At 46.3% G+C, this 16529-nt stretch overlaps 1 protein-coding gene across 4 annotated transcripts in view; it reads left to right on the top strand.

Annotated features, from left to right (window-relative positions):
• Window positions 1-16529, top strand: part of TTC7B (tetratricopeptide repeat domain 7B) — a gene marked incomplete at both ends in the record, with an annotated part of 236690 nt that overhangs the window by 135159 nt on the left and 85002 nt on the right. For all 4 annotated transcript variants that reach the window (XM_080707808.1, XM_080707806.1, XM_080707805.1 and 1 more), the window contains 4 exons: window positions 1664-1781; window positions 3945-4002; window positions 12742-12814; window positions 15464-15624. In XM_080707808.1, the coding sequence (XP_080563934.1) occupies window positions 1664-1781; window positions 3945-4002; window positions 12742-12814; window positions 15464-15624 (410 nt within the window). The remainder of the gene's footprint in view (window positions 1-1663; window positions 1782-3944; window positions 4003-12741; window positions 12815-15463; window positions 15625-16529) is intronic.

The following is a 16529-nucleotide window of genomic DNA, read 5'->3' as shown; positions in this document are numbered from 1 at the left end:
TCAGAAGTAGAATGTTCCTGGGTCCAATCTCTAGTAACACACACACACACACACACACACACACACACACACACACACACAGAGAGAGAGAGAGAGAGAGAGAGAGAGAGAGAGAGAGAGAAAATAAAAGTAGCAGTGATAAGATAGATTGGAATTTATGCTCAGACACATCATGCTGTATGCAAGTAACCTAGGACCAAGAAGGAAAGCGCCACTGAATTATTCATCCCCAGCTCACCCTGGGAGTTCTTCTATAAAGCAAAGAGTCCCTCTCAGCCTATTTTTTATTCTTTATTTTGAAACAGGTCTCACTGAGTTGCAAAGGGCCTCACTAAATAGCTGAGGCTGGCCAAGAACCGCGATCCTCCTGTCTCAACCTCCCGAATGCTGGGATTACAAGCGTGCGCCACCACGCTCAGCTGCAAGCCACCTTCTAAAAGATGGGAGTGACAACTCTTTTCTGTATACTTTTTCTTTCCTTTTCATTCCTAACACCTCCAACACCACAATAGCCAAGACTCTAATGAACTGCCCTGCACTATCCCCAGCTTTAATAACATCAGCATTTGCCACACTTTCAAAGGAATGAACCTCATTATTCTTGTCTCTAATGGAAGGCACCAGGTCTCGCTGTGGGTATGGCTTACAGGTGCACATTTTCTCATTGGAATCTGCTGGTGAGAGGTCCATGTTGCGCACGATAAAATAAATGATGGAGTTTTGAAATTTATAACAGCTTGGAGCAAAAAGATTCCAAGCCTTAATGGATTCTTTCTGGCATGGAAAAAAAAAGGGTAAAGACAAAAAACATTCCCAGAAGTGTATTCTCTACAAATACATTTAATTTCTGCAGACCTAGAGCAACCTCCTCAGAGGACCAATCAGTTTTTTTTTTTGTTTTGTTTTTTTTTTTTTTTGGTGGCACTGGGGTTCCTGGAAGCCCTTCTGTATCCGGGCTACAGTCCCAGACCTATTTTATATTTTTATTTGGAAACAGGGTCTCTTAAACCAGCATGGCTGGCTTCAAACCAGTGCGATCCTCCTGTCTCCGCCTCCCAAATGCGGGGATTACAAGCGTGCGCCTGGGAGTGCTTTTCAAAGTGATTCATCAGAAAACCTGATGAAGCCGGGCGTGGTGGCGCACGCTTGTAATCCCCACGCTTGGGAGGCAGAAACAGGAGGATCGCGCAGGTTCGAAGCCAGCCGCACGCGCTGGCTTAGGAGACCCTGTTTCCAAGTAAAAAAATGTAAAAATAGGTCTGGGAGTATAGCCCGGAGGTAGAAGGGCTTCCAGGAACCCCAGTACCACCAAAAAAAAAAAAAAAAAAAAAGAAGAAAGAAAAAGAAAAGAAATCCTGATGAAGCCAGCTTGGTGGTGGCGCATGCTTGTAATCTGAATACTTAGGAGGCTGAGACAGGAGGATCAAAGCCAGCCTCAGCTACTTAGTGAGGCTCTCAGCAACTTAGTGAGACCCTGTTTCCAAATATAAAATAAAATAGGTCTGGGGTGTAGCCCAGAGGTAGAAGGCCCCTGGGTTCCATCCTTAGTACCACACACATGAAGGAAGGAAGGAAAGATCTGTTTTGGGCTGAAAATGCTTATTGGAATTTATATTAGAAATTCTGCAGATCATTGTTGTTTTTAACTTGTCTCATTTTTCAGTTGGAAGAGGCTGAGAATTTTGCCAAAACTGTTGTTGACGTGGGAGAGAAAACGTCAGAGTTCAAGGCCAAAGGCTACTTAGCCCTGGGGCTCACGTACAGTCTGCAGGCCACGGATGGTGAGCGGCTCCTCCCCATGGCTCACGTGGGCCCGCATGCCCCCCACGGTGCCCTCTGTCTAAGGAGGGTGCAGAGGTTGGCTCATTCCCGCCTGCCTCCCTGGGGACCCTGGGCCTCTTTGCTTGAACTGGGAGGGAAAGGAAGAAGGCTCTGCCAGGCACATGGTGGTGCCCCAGGCTCTTACCTGGCAGGTATGAGGCATCCGCTATGAAGTACAAGAGATGACTCAGCCTCCCAGCCTTGTCCTGCCCCAGCCCTCGGCCTGGGCGGTCCCCAAGTGAAAGGCTGTTAGATCGTAAGTCTGGAGTCTGGGAGTCAGCTTTGCATTGCTGTGACTGGAACACCTGAAAGCGACTCGGAGGATGAAAGGCTTATTATGGTTCCTAGTTTCAGAGGTTAAGTCCATAGGCAGCTGCCTCCAAGGCAGAAACATCGTGGTGGCCAGCCACTGAGGAGGAATGCTGCTCCATTGGTGGGGGCTGGGAAGCAGGAAGAGAGGAAGGGGCCCGGGCCAGGGGTATCCCCAGGCCACGCCCCACAACCTGCTTGCTCCCTGGGCTGCCTTAGGCACTGTCCTTTCCATACATAAACTTCTGGGGGGACATTCCAGGTCTAAACCGTAACAGAGTAAAAGTTTGGGACCAAATGCTTTGAGGAAGCTGCCTTGACTGCTGGGGAGCTGCCCCCTCTCCATCTGCACATTTTAACTCACAGACAGACATCCATGTGCAGTACAGCAGCTCACCAATGTCCCTGGCTCGTGGGGGCCATGGTTTATACGTTTATTCTGGCTAACTAATTATGTTTTCTATACTTAATGAAGTTTTCAATGATATTTTTCCAGAATGTATACATCTATAAGTTTTTTTTTTATCTCTTATTCTTTAAACATGTTGTAAAGGATAACCCGAATACAAAGACATTCATTCCCTCAAAAACAAATACGTAACTTCATAAATTAGTATGAGGCAAAATGCCCTTGGACCCACCCCCCTGCTCAGGAGACAGAACCGTGTGGCCCCCTGGGAGCCCTCCAGGTGACCTGCCAATCACAGCGCCCAGCCCCAGCAAGAGAAAATGGGATTCAGACTTTGAGGACTTCCTTCCTTTTTTTCTTCATATTTTTGTTATGCTTTATTTTACAAATTGCTCAACTCCTTCTTTCCTTTGCCCCAAAATACTGGTAGCCCTGGGGAAGTTTTGCACACCAATTACTTTTCAGTAGTGACTTTTGGCTGGTTTCCTTGTACACGTGATATATTAACTCTACTGAGCACAGGGCTTCACGTATAGTCGACTTTCAGGGAGCGTCAGTTCAGTGCTGTAGATTTATCCAGGTAAATTCCTACTTCCAACTCTTCCCCTAACTAGCCTTGTAACTGTGGAGTCTCCGCAGCCCGTGGGCCCTGCCCTTGGATTCTTGGTTCAGTTCTTCTCTTTCTGTTCTAAGGTAGCTGGCCACAGCCACATCCAGCCCTCTGGTAGGCTGGGAGCTGCCACTGGAAAAAGGCCTCCTCCGGTTCCAACCACAGTTTCCTCCAGGACTCTTCTCTTGTCCCAGAAATAGTACTTTCTTTGTTGGCAGACAGACTTTCTGGAAGTAATTTCTCATTTGCTCCACAGAGCAGAAATGTTAGGCTATAGCAGGTGACCTCACACCTTTGAGCTGATATGCCAGTATCCACGCTGGGCTGGCATTCTATCACCTGTATTCATCCCAAGTTATTAAAGGCCCCGGCCATTTCCCAGTGTGAATTAAACTGGCCTCTCGTGGCTTCAGGCCCTTGACCCAGGATTGTGGCTTCTGAGTTCCAGAAGGATCTCTGGGGGCCATCTGATTCAAAACCCTGGTGCCTGAATCCCATCTGCACCATCCCAGTAGAATCAGCTTTACCCATGAGCTGCACCTCAACCGGTCTTTTGAGAGTGTCGCTGAGGGTGACCATCCAATGCGCACTGTCCCCTTGGCACTGCCCACAGCTCTGTTCTGTGAGTGCCCATGCTGTGGGGGTGGGCTGGGCATCATGTCCTGACAGTGCCTGGTCAGGCCCTGTGGAATTGTTGCTTTTAATCCAGGTAAATGTATAATTCTTATATCTGGTTTTGTATTGTCAAAAACTCCCCAGTCTCCCATGCCACTGACTAACTGAACCTTTTCTTAGCTTCGTTGCGAGGGATGCAGGAGGTCCTACAGAGAAAGGCGCTTCTTGCATTTCAGAGGTGAGTGGGAGTTCATCTTTTCACTCTACGTAATGACACCCAAGGATGATGAGTATAAAAAGAAGGGTATTTATAAAGATTATGTAAACAGTGACTTGCCCCTGGGAGCCTCTTGTCTGGAGCAGCAGCGAACAGGCCATATCAAACCTGCCGGGTCACTATACCGCACAGCTCTGCAGTCTTGGTGTATTTATCTATTCGGGTGAAATTCACTCATTCCTGATAAAGTGATTGCACTTCAAACATGAAAGATACTTTGTATGTCAAGGGAGATGATTCCTTTTATTAAAGACATTTGTCATCATCTAGAAAAGGGATCATTTTTTTCTGTTTTTTTTTTTTATTTTCTTTTTTTTTACCATGTCAAGCTTATCAGGTTTCTACTAAGAAATAAAAAGACTAGATTTTAGAAAATCTTTGAAATTTCTCTAGCTGGCTCTGCAGCACCTTATGTTTATCCTGTGGTTGGGGCTTAACGGAACTTAGGACAGTACCTTGCAACTATAAAATGCGTGGTACCTTTCTCCATCCCTGATACCAAAAAGAGAGACAGGACGCGTAGTCGAGCCACTGAGTGCGAGCCGAGGTGCGGGTGCTGAAGGAGTCGCCAGCCACATAGATTGAGGTCACTGTGGAATCAAGGTCTTCTGACTCTAACCCAGTTTTTCTTTTCTTTTCACCTCCTATACTATCCTGCCCTAATTTCACTCTTGTTGCAGGTATAAGAAGTCACTAAAATGAAATCATTACCTGGAAGTATAATCCCATGATATGAAATCTAAAATTGCAAGTGGTTGTCACCTTAGATATAGCTGTATTACATTGCTATCCTTGGATCGCATTAGAAACGTAGGTGTTTGTTTGTTTGGGGATAGAACCCAGGGGCCTTCTACCTCCGGCCCATACTCCCAGACCTATTTTATATTTTATTTGGAAACAGGGTCTCGCTAAGGTGCTGAGAGCCTCACTAAGTAGCTGAGGCTGGCTTCGAACCTGCGTGATCCTCTTGCCTCAGCCTCCCAAGTGCAGGGATTACAAGCGTGCGCCACCACGCCCGACAGAAACGTAGTTTTTATTTGCAAGTGCCATGAGGCCCTCCCCATGCCCCCGGACCCCAGATGTCAGGTCCTCTCTGTGCATGGCACTGCCTGCAGCTCTGCATGGCGCCCACGCTCCTTCTTAGGGAGTGATTGCCACATGGTTCAGTTCGGCTGAAGTGCTTCCATCTCCGTTCTTTCTGTGTTCTAGCGGGCTCATCATTAGCTCCTCTACTCCACCAGCCCCAGCCTGGTTAATGACAAAAAGTACGTTGACATGTGCAGGCAGAGCTCTCTGAGCTAAGCTTTTGTTGGTGTTCTTCAGCACGGAGTGTGGAGAGCATTTCCATTTCAAACGACTTCAAGTTTTAAATTCCCCAGTCCTAGTTTGTACAACTCACACATGGATGCCTAAGAAAGTGGCTATTGCATGTGTTTCACGCTTCTTAAATCAGTGCATCTTACTGTTCTCTAAAAACAGCCTCGGGGCTTGTGTGCCTAGAGCCGCCAGGATGACTCCCTGTTATGTAACAACTGTTCCATTGGCCTCAATTCTTTCTTTCTTTTTTTTTTTTTTTTCCTTTTCTGCTCAGGTTTTCATTCAAAGGGACTTTAAAATATTAGTTCATATGGGAATAAAGAATAATAAAACCCCACTAACCTGACTGACTGTATTGCAGAAGGCTAACCTAAATTGGCATTTGTGTGAAATATGGGATATTCTTCAAAGAAATAAAATTATTTTGGTTCCAAAACACACTGATTATTTCAGTGAATTGTCATCCCAGCCAACCCTTAAAGGGAAGTATTTTAAGTAGACAATAAGAATGATTTTTATTACTTAAATGTAAATAGATAATTTAAAACTATTTGGATAAGAAGTAATTTTTCTACTGTGTATTTTACATATGATTCCCCAGTCCTGTTTATGCCATTGTTTTGCACTTGTGGAAAAATAACGTCATTCTAAAAGGGGTGGGGTAGCACGTGAAAAGGGTCTTAATTATGACCGGAGCCAGAAATCAGAAAGATTTGCCCTCTAGAGTAATAAAAAAAAAAGCGACTTCAAGATGCTCAGGTGGTGTGGCCGCGGACTGCTGGCTCTTCTGCCTCCTCAGCTTAACCCGAGCAGCCCAGGCGATTCGTTTACCCTGTACAGAAATGTAGTGGAGAAAAACCAACGTGTGTGTGGTGAGCTGCTACTTCCATGGGCTCTCACATTCTGCCGGTAAAACAGCCCTGAAAACAGCTGCGAGCGTGTGCCGGGCGCCGACTCACATACAGGAGGGCCAGCGCTTGCTTCTCCCCAGAGGAAGAGAGGCCCGCGCTGCCCCTGGCGTTTGTCACCCTGTGGCAGGAGATACACAATCTCACCTCGTCGTTCCCTGTCTCTCGGAGCTCAGCTTAAGCGTGTTATGTTTTGTAATTATGGGGTGACCAACCCGTTGGGGACTGAGCCGATCCCTAGAACATGGGTCTTTAGAGTGTGAGTCAAAGCCGGGGGCTTCCTGGGTAATCAAGTCACTCATCGTACGTGTGTAACTAGTCGGAGATCCCTGAGTAATAGATTTACCTAGGTGTGCATGTTTTCCATAACTTAATACCCCACTCCAGGCCCACTGTCATCAGGACCGTGGGCGGCTCAGAGAGGAGCTGACCAGACCTGAGCAGGTGACTGTAAAGGCCAGACCTTGGGCAGCCCCCACCCCTTTCTGGCTCTGTCTCTTGCTGGCTGTTCTTGTTGGAGATACTTAATAATAGATAATGTGAGACTTCCGGGAAGATGGCGACTGAGAAAAGCGGGGCTTAAGAGCCCCGCTAACAACAAATCTCCATTACCACAAAATCAGCGCCTTTCATAGCCAGAAAACACCATCACCAGTGAAACAAAAATCACCAGGCTCCAGAGAGAAAGCGGACTGAGAACAGAGCCACAGAGGAGATACACCGGCCTTGCGCCCGAGGACGCGGCAGACGCGGCAGCAGCGCCATACTGCCGGAGGCACCGGCGAATTCACGGGACGGCTACAGCAAGCCGAGGTGAGCCACTGCGGAACAGCTAGGCGGGATTTCTCCGCGCAGAGAGCATCTAAAGCTCCCAGTGGCCGAGCTCAGCACACGCTGCAGGGATTCAGAGTAGAAATCAAAATCAAGAAGAAAAACGCCAGCCCCATAGCCGAGGGCGTAGCAGCGGCGCCATATTGCCACCGGCGGCAGCAGCAGCGAATTCAGCGAGGCCAGTACAGCTACATCTGCGTACTCAAGAACAGTGAGTCAAATTGCGGGCCACAGAGGAGAAATCCCAGTACTGTACTCCCTGGGACTTGACCCAGTGGGGGAGGGGCGGTGGCAGAGATATCACACCATAGGAGAACGTGCAACCTGGCACCCCCCACAGTCTAAAGCAGCCTCTATCGACTCTCTGGGTCAGAGACTCTGTGATACAACCCAGTAAAGGAGTAGTGGGGTCTGAGATACTACTGACTCGAGATCCAGAGCACCTTAAGTGAAGTCATAGTGACCCAGGGGAAGAACCCAGAGAAGGCACAAACTTCCGAAATCATGGGAAAGAGGAATAATACTGGAGCAATTAATGCCCACAACCCCACAACATCAGAACCCGATAAAACAAAATCAGAGATTTCTAGAAGATCAAATCAGGAAAATAACTGTAGAAATAATAGAGGTGCTTCGAAAAGAACTCAGAGAGAGCCAAAAAGAGATAAAGGATGCAATTAATGAAGTAAAGGCCTCAATTCAAAGCACAAACAACCGATTAGAACACATGGAGAACAGAATCTCGCTCTTAGAAGATGAGCAATCCAAAAATGAACTCATAGTTTCTAATCTAGAAAAAAATATCCGACAACAGGAATCTGATATTGAAGAAATATGAGCCCATTTTAAGAGAGCTAACCTAAGAATAATTGGAATAGAGGAGGGAAAAGAAAGTGAAACCAAAGGGATCAACAATCTCTTCAAAGAAGTAATAGCAGAAAATTTTCCAAACATAGAGCAAGAGGTTGATACAAAGGTCCAGGAAACTTACAGAACTCCCTTTAGACAGGATCGGAGAAGAGGATCCCCACGCCACATAATTGTCAAAATGACCAATGTGGAAGCCAAGCAGAGAATCTTAAAGGCAACAAAAGCAAAGGGCCAAGTGACATTCAGAGGCAAACCAATCAGAATCACTCCAGACTTCCCAAACCAAGTCATGAGAGCCAGAAGGGCTTGGAGTAACATATTCCAAACTCTGAAAGAAAACAACTTCCAGCCAAAAATTTCCTACCCAGCAAAACTTTCTATCAAATTAGATGGAAAAATAAGAAGCTTCCATGACAAACAGAAACTGAAGGAATTTATGTCTTCAAAACCAGCACTAGAGAAAATACTCAAAGAGATTAACTACAAAGAAGAAATAGGTAACACACACCAGAACCAGAGAAACAAGATTTTCCATCCAACAGACAATTAAGATTGGTTATCTGTGGAGATTCATTATTTATGTTAGTCTTTTACCTATCTCTAAATGGTATTGTTTGCCTTTATTGTTGTTAATTTTTAGGATTTCTAGTTGGAATATTAATATACCTTCAGATATAGCAATTGGAAATATTTTATCCCATTCTATTAGTAACTGTTAACTCTGTTTACATTGTCTTTGGATATACAATTTTTTTTTTTTTATTTTTTAGGGAGTCTGTATACTCCTCTGTTGCCTGTGCCATTGAAATCATAACCAAGAAATCACTGCCAATTTCAATGTTGTGAGGTTTTATGACCCAGATTTTCTCCTAAAAGTTTATAGTCTTAAGATTTATATTTAGGTCTATTATCTATTTTGAGTTAATATTTGTATATGGGATTAGATAAGGGTCCAATTTTATTCTTTTTCATGTAATTATTATTTTTTAACAATATTTAGTTAAAAGATTATCATTTCCACCACCAAATGTTCGTGGAAACCTTGTCAAAAATAACTTGACAATATAGGGAAGAATTTAGCTCTAGGCTTTTATTTAACTCCAATGGTTTATATATCTGCCTTTAGAATAGTACTACACTGTTTCAATTATTGTAGCTTTATATGGTTTGAAATCAGAAAATATATATCTTCTAGCTTTGTTCTTTTTCAAGATCGTTTTGGGTACCTAGACTCCATATTCCATATTAGGATAGATTTTTTTCTGAAAAATAAATATATAAATATATGATAGTTTCACCTAAAAAATAGAAAAAAAATATTCTCTGGTAAGAAAGAAAGCAAAAAGAAATATTGAAATGTTATCTTTAAGTCATCAAAAGCTTAGTATCAGACAAATGAAACTGTTATGTGAGATTATCATTTTTAATTTTAGATAAATTGCCATAATACTAGATGTCAACTACTAAGCCAAGCATGGGAGGGAGGGATAGGGAGAGAATGGGGTGGGGATTGGGTGGGGGCTGACTGGGAAAAGTGTGCATGTATGTCTACAAAAGTATGTATCCTACTATGATGTATGAATACAGTGCACCAATAAAAAAATAAAAAAATAAAAGCTGAAAAAAAATAATAATAATAGATAATGTATAAATTGTAGCTTTTTTGGCTATAATCTGCCTTGTAGAGCAGGGTCAAACTGATCAGCCTTCTCTATATTCCGGGTTCAGCTCTAGAAATTTTAAAGCTGAAATCTAGGGGAGCACTGATCTCTGTGTGCTGGGGTATATCCGGCTGGCCTGGGAAGCCCCAGCTCCAGCAAAGCCCAGCCTGCCTCTCCCTGATGTGGCTCCCCTGAACTCTGATGATGTCTGTGTGCCTCCCTCTCCCAGGAGGGGTTGCTCAAGGAAAGGCACCTGTGCGATTCCTCTGCGGGATCTGGAGCCTGGCCTGGAGCCCGGTATCACAATAGGTACTGCATTGTATGAATGGATGCAACAGTGCTTGGGGGGCTGAGACCGGAGAATAATTAGTTTGAGGCTAGCGCACAGTAGGGAGACCCTATTTCAAAATAAAAAATAATATAGGGTTAGGGTTATAGCTCAGTGGTAAAAATGCCCCTGTGTTCAATCCCCAGAACTGTTAGCCAGGCATGGTGGTGCACGCTTGTAATCTCAGTTCTTGAGAGGCGGAGACAGGAGGATTGCAAGTTTAAGGCCAGCCTTACCTATATATGAGATCCTCTGCAACTTAGTGAAACCTTGTTTCAAACTAAAGAATTAAAAAATAGTGGGGGTGGAGCTCGGAGGTAGAGTGCCCCAGGGTTCAATCCCCTGTACCCCCCCCCCAAAAAAAGATGAAAAAAATAGATGGTGAGCAGGTGGTTGGTTAGGTGGATGGATGGATGGGTGGGTGGGTGGGTGGCGGCTTCTTTCTCATGGAAGAGAAATTGACGTAGTGAATGTGAAGGGGCTTAGACAACGGAAGCACTGTGAGGGTCTCTGGTGACATTTTTCTTCTCTGGGTTTCTCCTGGCTGTTTGGCCAGGTGCTCCCTGCATGGGAACAGGGTATTCAGGGCTGCTTTAATTCCTGTGCAGACCAGCAGGCTGTCACCACTCTGTACCTTATCAGGAAGCCTGGCAGAGGGCTTGTCCAGGAAACTCAGCTCCAAAGTTGGGCCTTTCCTGAAGCAAGCATCTCTTGCTTGACATCCACACTGCACACTTTTTCTTGTTTTGATTGGCATTCTTTTTTTCCCCCATAGGCTAAAATAGTGATTTAATTCATTAGCCAGATTTTCACAATAAGGTATTAGAATGTGTGTGTTGAAGCTGTGCTTCGTTAAACATCTGGCAGTTAGATTTTTGTTATTAGCCAGGTCAAGAATTCTTCAGATATTGTCTCACTGCGCCCCAGGAATGCCAAGGTGGCTAGGACTTATGGTTTGGGTCACAGGGCTATGGTTAACAGTTCACAGTCACTTGGTGAGAACAGGGTGGGGCCTTTGGCCAGGGCTGTCTTTCTCCACACTCTCAATTCACCAGACCGCTGCCGGCTTCCCACTCAGTGGGTCTTTTGTAGGCCACCACGACTTAGCTTCATTTGTGAAAACAATGAACTGGGCTGAGAAAATTATAGCTCTGAGAAATTCTTTTGGAGGGCTGTGGAAACCTGGCCTTATTACTTTTGAAAGAAGATTAGATGAAATCAATCTAAATAATTTAAAGTCTCTTCCTTATTGATTTTGTAATCATTTTCCTTGAGTAATTAGGAGAGGCAGAAACCATGACATCCCAGTCTTGAATGATCTCCAAAGAAAAAATACTTTTATGTACAAACATATGAAAGAATGGTACTTATAAAACACTGAAGGCTGAAGTCCACTCGCTCTGGTAGAAATCCATGGGAACACGGGCAAGTTCTCAGTCTCAGCCGCTTAAATTCAGATGAGAAAAGTCGAAGGCTATGTTTTGAGGCCAGGCTGCTGGTGAGGATTCTTCTTAGAATGGGAGTTTGCGTTGCACTTAAAACTAAGATGGGCTGGGGATATTACCCAGTGGTAGCGTGAGCGCCTTGCATGCATGAGGCCTGGGGTTCGATCTCTAGCACCACCAAAACCAAAACAAAACTCTACATTTGAGCACCGCATTTGCCCAAACAGTGCCCTAAATGAGCGGGCTTTGTATTTTCTGGATAACGCCCACCTAGGAGTCTTTTCGCTTTTTTCCCCATGGCAGTCACGCAGTTCATTAAAAGGCCTTACTTCTATAGAAAGCCATGTTTGGCAGGTTTGCCAGGGTTGAATCCACAATGATTTGGTCTTCCGTTTTTATCTTGAACGCGCTGTCTGCTGGTAGGCGCTCACACTTGCATCACAGGATGTTGACAGAACAGCAGGATGGCTTGTTTACTACCCAAGTCCCACCCTTTGCAATTAGCCTGTTTTACCGTCTCTTAAGGAAAGTAAAAGTTTGTTTTTCCTCTCTGCACCAGATTGTTAAATGCAGAATGGTGTCCTGTACATAATCACATTTTGAGTTGCTTTTGGTGAAATACAAGTGACAGCCACATAAAAGCAGAAAAGACATTTCCAGCCAGTAAGGCGGTCAGTACAGTCTCTTCCCATCCGGCATCGAAGTCTGGTGATGAACCCCAGCCTCCGTCCCACAACACAGTCCACGCACGCAGTTATATGAACACAATTAGTACACCTCATGAAATTGAGTAGAAGCTTTAAAAGACTGAATGAGTGTCTTTCTTGGCCCCTCTGGTTCATGATAAATGAAAACCTCATTTTATAAGCAAAGCTGGGTCTTTGATTTTCATATGGTTTCTCTGAAATCCAGAAATTTGGATGAAGTAGCAGTAAGGCCAAGCCAAACTTAACCAAAGCAGCCGTCACTTTGCCAAGGACACACCGGGCTTTACCGTGACCCGGCATGACACGGGGGCCTCTGCTCAGCCCGAGGGCAGCAGGCGCTGGCGGAGCGAGGCCTTCGGGCCTGTGCGTCCTCTATCGCTAGGCCCCTCCGCAGAGCCTGGGAGCCTTGGCTGCATTTCAGATTCTGGACAGAACACAGAAACGCGCCTGTGTCCTACCAGTACACAGTGGTCAGAAAAAAAAATGCTTTACTCTGGCTAGTGGACAGGGATGAGAGCGTAAATGCATAAACTAAACACATGGCCTTGGTATAAACATGCGGGTGTGGGGGTTGGCTAGGGAAAGTAAAAGTGGCCTCTCCCCGTGTATTGACAGCCATGAATTCTTTTTCAGGGCCCACAGCCTGTCACCTACAGATCACCAAGCAGCTTTCTACCTGGCCCTGCAGCTCGCCATCTCCAGACAGGTCAGTCTCTATGATGTTCCCTACCCTCGTGCAGGCTCAGCAGGACTCTGTTTCCTCAGCCCTGTGGCTCTGGGCGTAGGTGACCTTCCTGTGTCCGCTTGCTTCGAGGACACTGACCATCCAGAGAAGACTCTGGATGGTTGGGTCAGTTTGAGCATCTGTCATGAAGACACAGGAGTTTCAGGCTCTACTTCTGGAGATTAAGGTCACAAATCTGGCGGGGCCAACCTGGGGTCAGATGACTGTGGGGTACAGAACCTTAGCGTATACCCTGACCCTGAGAGTCATCAAAGGGCCTTTGCCCCCCTTGCTAACAGGAACCGGGTAGCGGAGCTTCAGCTGAGTTGGTTGGGACCTGGTTGTCTTAAGGGCACCTGTCGTTGACAGGAAGATGACAGCAGGTATAAACAAGACACCATGTCGGTATAGCTTGGAAGACATGCACAAGCTTGGCTACTGGCAGTGGAGTCCACTGCCTCTCCGAGCTGGAGGGACAGTCCTGCTGGCCCTCTCTTCCCAGAGGCTTAGGCTGCCGTTGACATTCTCATACCCGCCTGTCCTGCCCAGCTGTTCCGGAGACCGCAGCCACATGCCTGCCTGCCCACCAGGTGCAAGATACTGGTAGTGACCCCGGCACATTCCTGAGCACTGACTGAAAGGGTGAATCAAAGGGCAGCTCCCCAGACACGCCGTTGCCCTGGCGGGCCTGGGCTGAGGTGCCTCTGATAGCCCCGTTGCCCGGAAATGGCACTGAGAAGTGGCTCCCCTAGGCCACCTGGGGCCTGAGGACCCAAGGTGCCTTCCTGGTAAAGGTCTTCACCTGGCACGGGGTGGCCCACAGCTGGACTGATCAGGCTGCTGCTGCAGGTACCGGCTGAAGACTGGCCCTCGGGTCTCCCCTTGGCCCAGAGCATCTCTGTCCTTGCCTCCCGCAGTCAGCACTTCTTCCTCTTGCTCCGCTCTCTTGTTCAGTGTCGACCTTTCTCACAGGGCTTGGGATTCCAGGAGGGCAGGAACCTATGTCTGCCCATTGCTTTGGGGGCCTGCTAATCGGCCGGGCACTTGGCACGCTGCCTGATGTTTGTTCAACCCCCAGTAAGTGTCACTGGATGAAGGACCAGCTTTGAATTCCCTCAGGTCGGCTGACATCTAGTGACACTGTCTGAGCCCCGTACCACTTTGTCCTCATTGCTCTGGTCATCTCTACAAATCGAAATTGAGTACAACCTGCCTTTGACCCTCCGCACTGTACCAGGTCGAGTGCTGTTCAGTAGTAGGATAAGTGGATGGAGCCTTGTGGGTGCAGCCACAGTCTCTAGGCACTTCGTAGGAAAACACCAGAGCTCTCGTGTGGTGTCAGAACTCCAGAGCTCCCGTCTCTGTGACCAGGGAGGAGAGGCTGTGACCCTCCTATCTCCAGAGCCGTTCAGCCAGGAGCATTGAGGGACTCAGAGGGCCTGGTTGTTTTCATCTCAGTCACTCAGTAGCTGAGTGGCCTGTTCAAGGTGTCTCACCTCCTGGACCTCAGGGCGGGGCCCGCTGATCTCCCTTCCACCCGTGGCAGCCATGATTTTGCGGTTTCAAAGAAGAAAGCCTCTATAGCCCGCCTCTGTAATCTAATTCTGGAAGTCATGGACACTCAAGAGGGAAAATTGATAGGTTTGGGAGAGAGAGGTCATGGTTTCCACCAAGGGCTGAGGTTCCTGAGGGTTCAGGAAGAAGCAGGTGAACTGGACAGGGGTCCCGCTGTCCTGCTCAGACGTGGAGTTGGAGCCCAGATGGGAAGGGGACCCTGAATGGCTCTATAGCATTGCTTCCGACCCCAGCTCTAGTCTGGAATCCAGCTCAGGTTCTCATCGCACCCAGTTAGATCTGCACGGAATCTGGGGTGTTCGGGTGTCCACCCTGTGTGCATTTTGCCAGCTCTGCATGCATGCTTGTGACCATCTGGGACCAGCTACTGCCTTTAAAGGTTAAGATTGTATCTGGTCCCGGCTGAATTTGGATCCACCTGCTTTGCATGTGGCATTGCGGTTTGTTTCTTGGGCCCAGTCATTTCGGGCTGTAGTTTGGAAAGGTGTGGGGGTTTGTTTGTTTGGTGTGTTTTTGCATATCCACTGGATGTCAGATGCAGATCCAGGCATCTGATTATTTGGAAAGCTCTGTTTATGGTTTTATGACTTATGAAGTACTTTAATTTCAGTAATACTTTTTAAAAAATGAGAACAGCTCAGCTAAGGCCGTTTAATTCCACTAAAAACCTCCGGCAATTTGTATGTGTCTCCATTTACAATGAAATCATCTTAGACAATTTGTATGTGTCTCCATTTACAATGAAATCTAAAGTAGATCCGTTTAGAGGGGGAGAAAACAAGTTAGTGTTTATTTAGGGAGAAGTAAAAGATTCCGTACTGAAGTTGTATAGAGAAGCAGAGTCTCTTGGATGCCACCCCTTGCCCCATTGGTGCTAGAAGAGGGCATCTGTCGTCAAGTGTGTGCTGATCCCGGGGCTGCCGTGAGGACTTCGCTTACCAAGTGAATGAGGCCCAGGCGGAAGAGCTCTCTGCTCCCAGCGATCGCAGGGCTGACTTCTTTTTCCTGTGACTGCATGTGCAGTTCAAAATTCCCTTTGGTCTTGTTTTCAACCAGATACCAGAGGCTCTTGGGTATGTCCGCCAAGCTCTCCAGCTTCAAGGCGATGATGCCAACTCCCTGCACCTCCTCGCCTTGCTCCTGTCCGCACAAAAACATTACCACGACGCTCTCAACATCATCGACATGGCCCTGAGCGAGTACCCCGAAAACTTCATGTAAGTGAGCCTGGATTTGTGTTTTCTCCGACTCAGAGGTTATTAAATGTACTGCCCCACTTTCAATCTATCTAATGAAGTCACTCACAGACATTCTGGGGATAAATGATATAAAATCCTCTTTACTCTTTTTTTTTTTCCTGATTTTTAGGCAATGACAGGTGGATCTTAGATTAGCGGACACCCTCAGCAATGTAGCAAGACTCTTTAGTAACTTACTGAGACCCTGGTTCAAAAACAAAAAAATATAATAGGGCTGGGAGTGTGGCTTGGAGGTAGAATACCCCTGAGTTCAATCCCCAGTACCACAAGAAGCAACAACAACCCTAGGCTGCTAGGTCAGCCTAACCCAGCCTTAGGACTTCCTAGTTTAGGTAAACTGCTCATCCACTCTTTCCTGATGTGTACCTGTGGAGCACATAGGATGAACTCATATGGTCTTTAGATGAATGTTTTAATGGTTATGCACTTTTAAGTGTGTACTAGAAAAAATATATGCATATCTAAGTGTGATTTAGTGAAAGTTATTGCTCAGGGGGAGACTAAGAATTTTTAGTCAATTTAAAGAAAAGTGCTAGGTAAATATTGTTACTGATAAACTTGAACAAGGTAGACATTCTGTGAAGCTCCAGCAACTGGAATTTCGGAAGCGCTGCTCTGCGGCGTGTTTGTCCTGTGTTTCCAGGGGTTTCCGCTGGCTCTGGGGGTTGTTCAGTTGGGCCTTGGTTTTATTCTCTAGGAAACAGAATTCCTTAAAGAGGTTAATCAATATTTGCATATACCCCAAGAACTATCACTATTAACTGCCATATGTTTGAATTGTCTATTTATCTGTACTTTCTCTGAGTCACGGCTCTGTTGAACTCATGAGCTTGGAATCCATTGAATTCCTGCCTGTTGGGTAG

Source organism: Muscardinus avellanarius (genome assembly GCF_963383645.1).
Source record: "Muscardinus avellanarius genome assembly, chromosome: 12".
NCBI classification, from domain to species: Eukaryota; Metazoa; Chordata; class Mammalia; order Rodentia; family Gliridae; genus Muscardinus; species Muscardinus avellanarius.
Note: the sequence above shows the minus strand (reverse complement) of the source record. Positions and strands in the feature narration are given on the sequence as shown.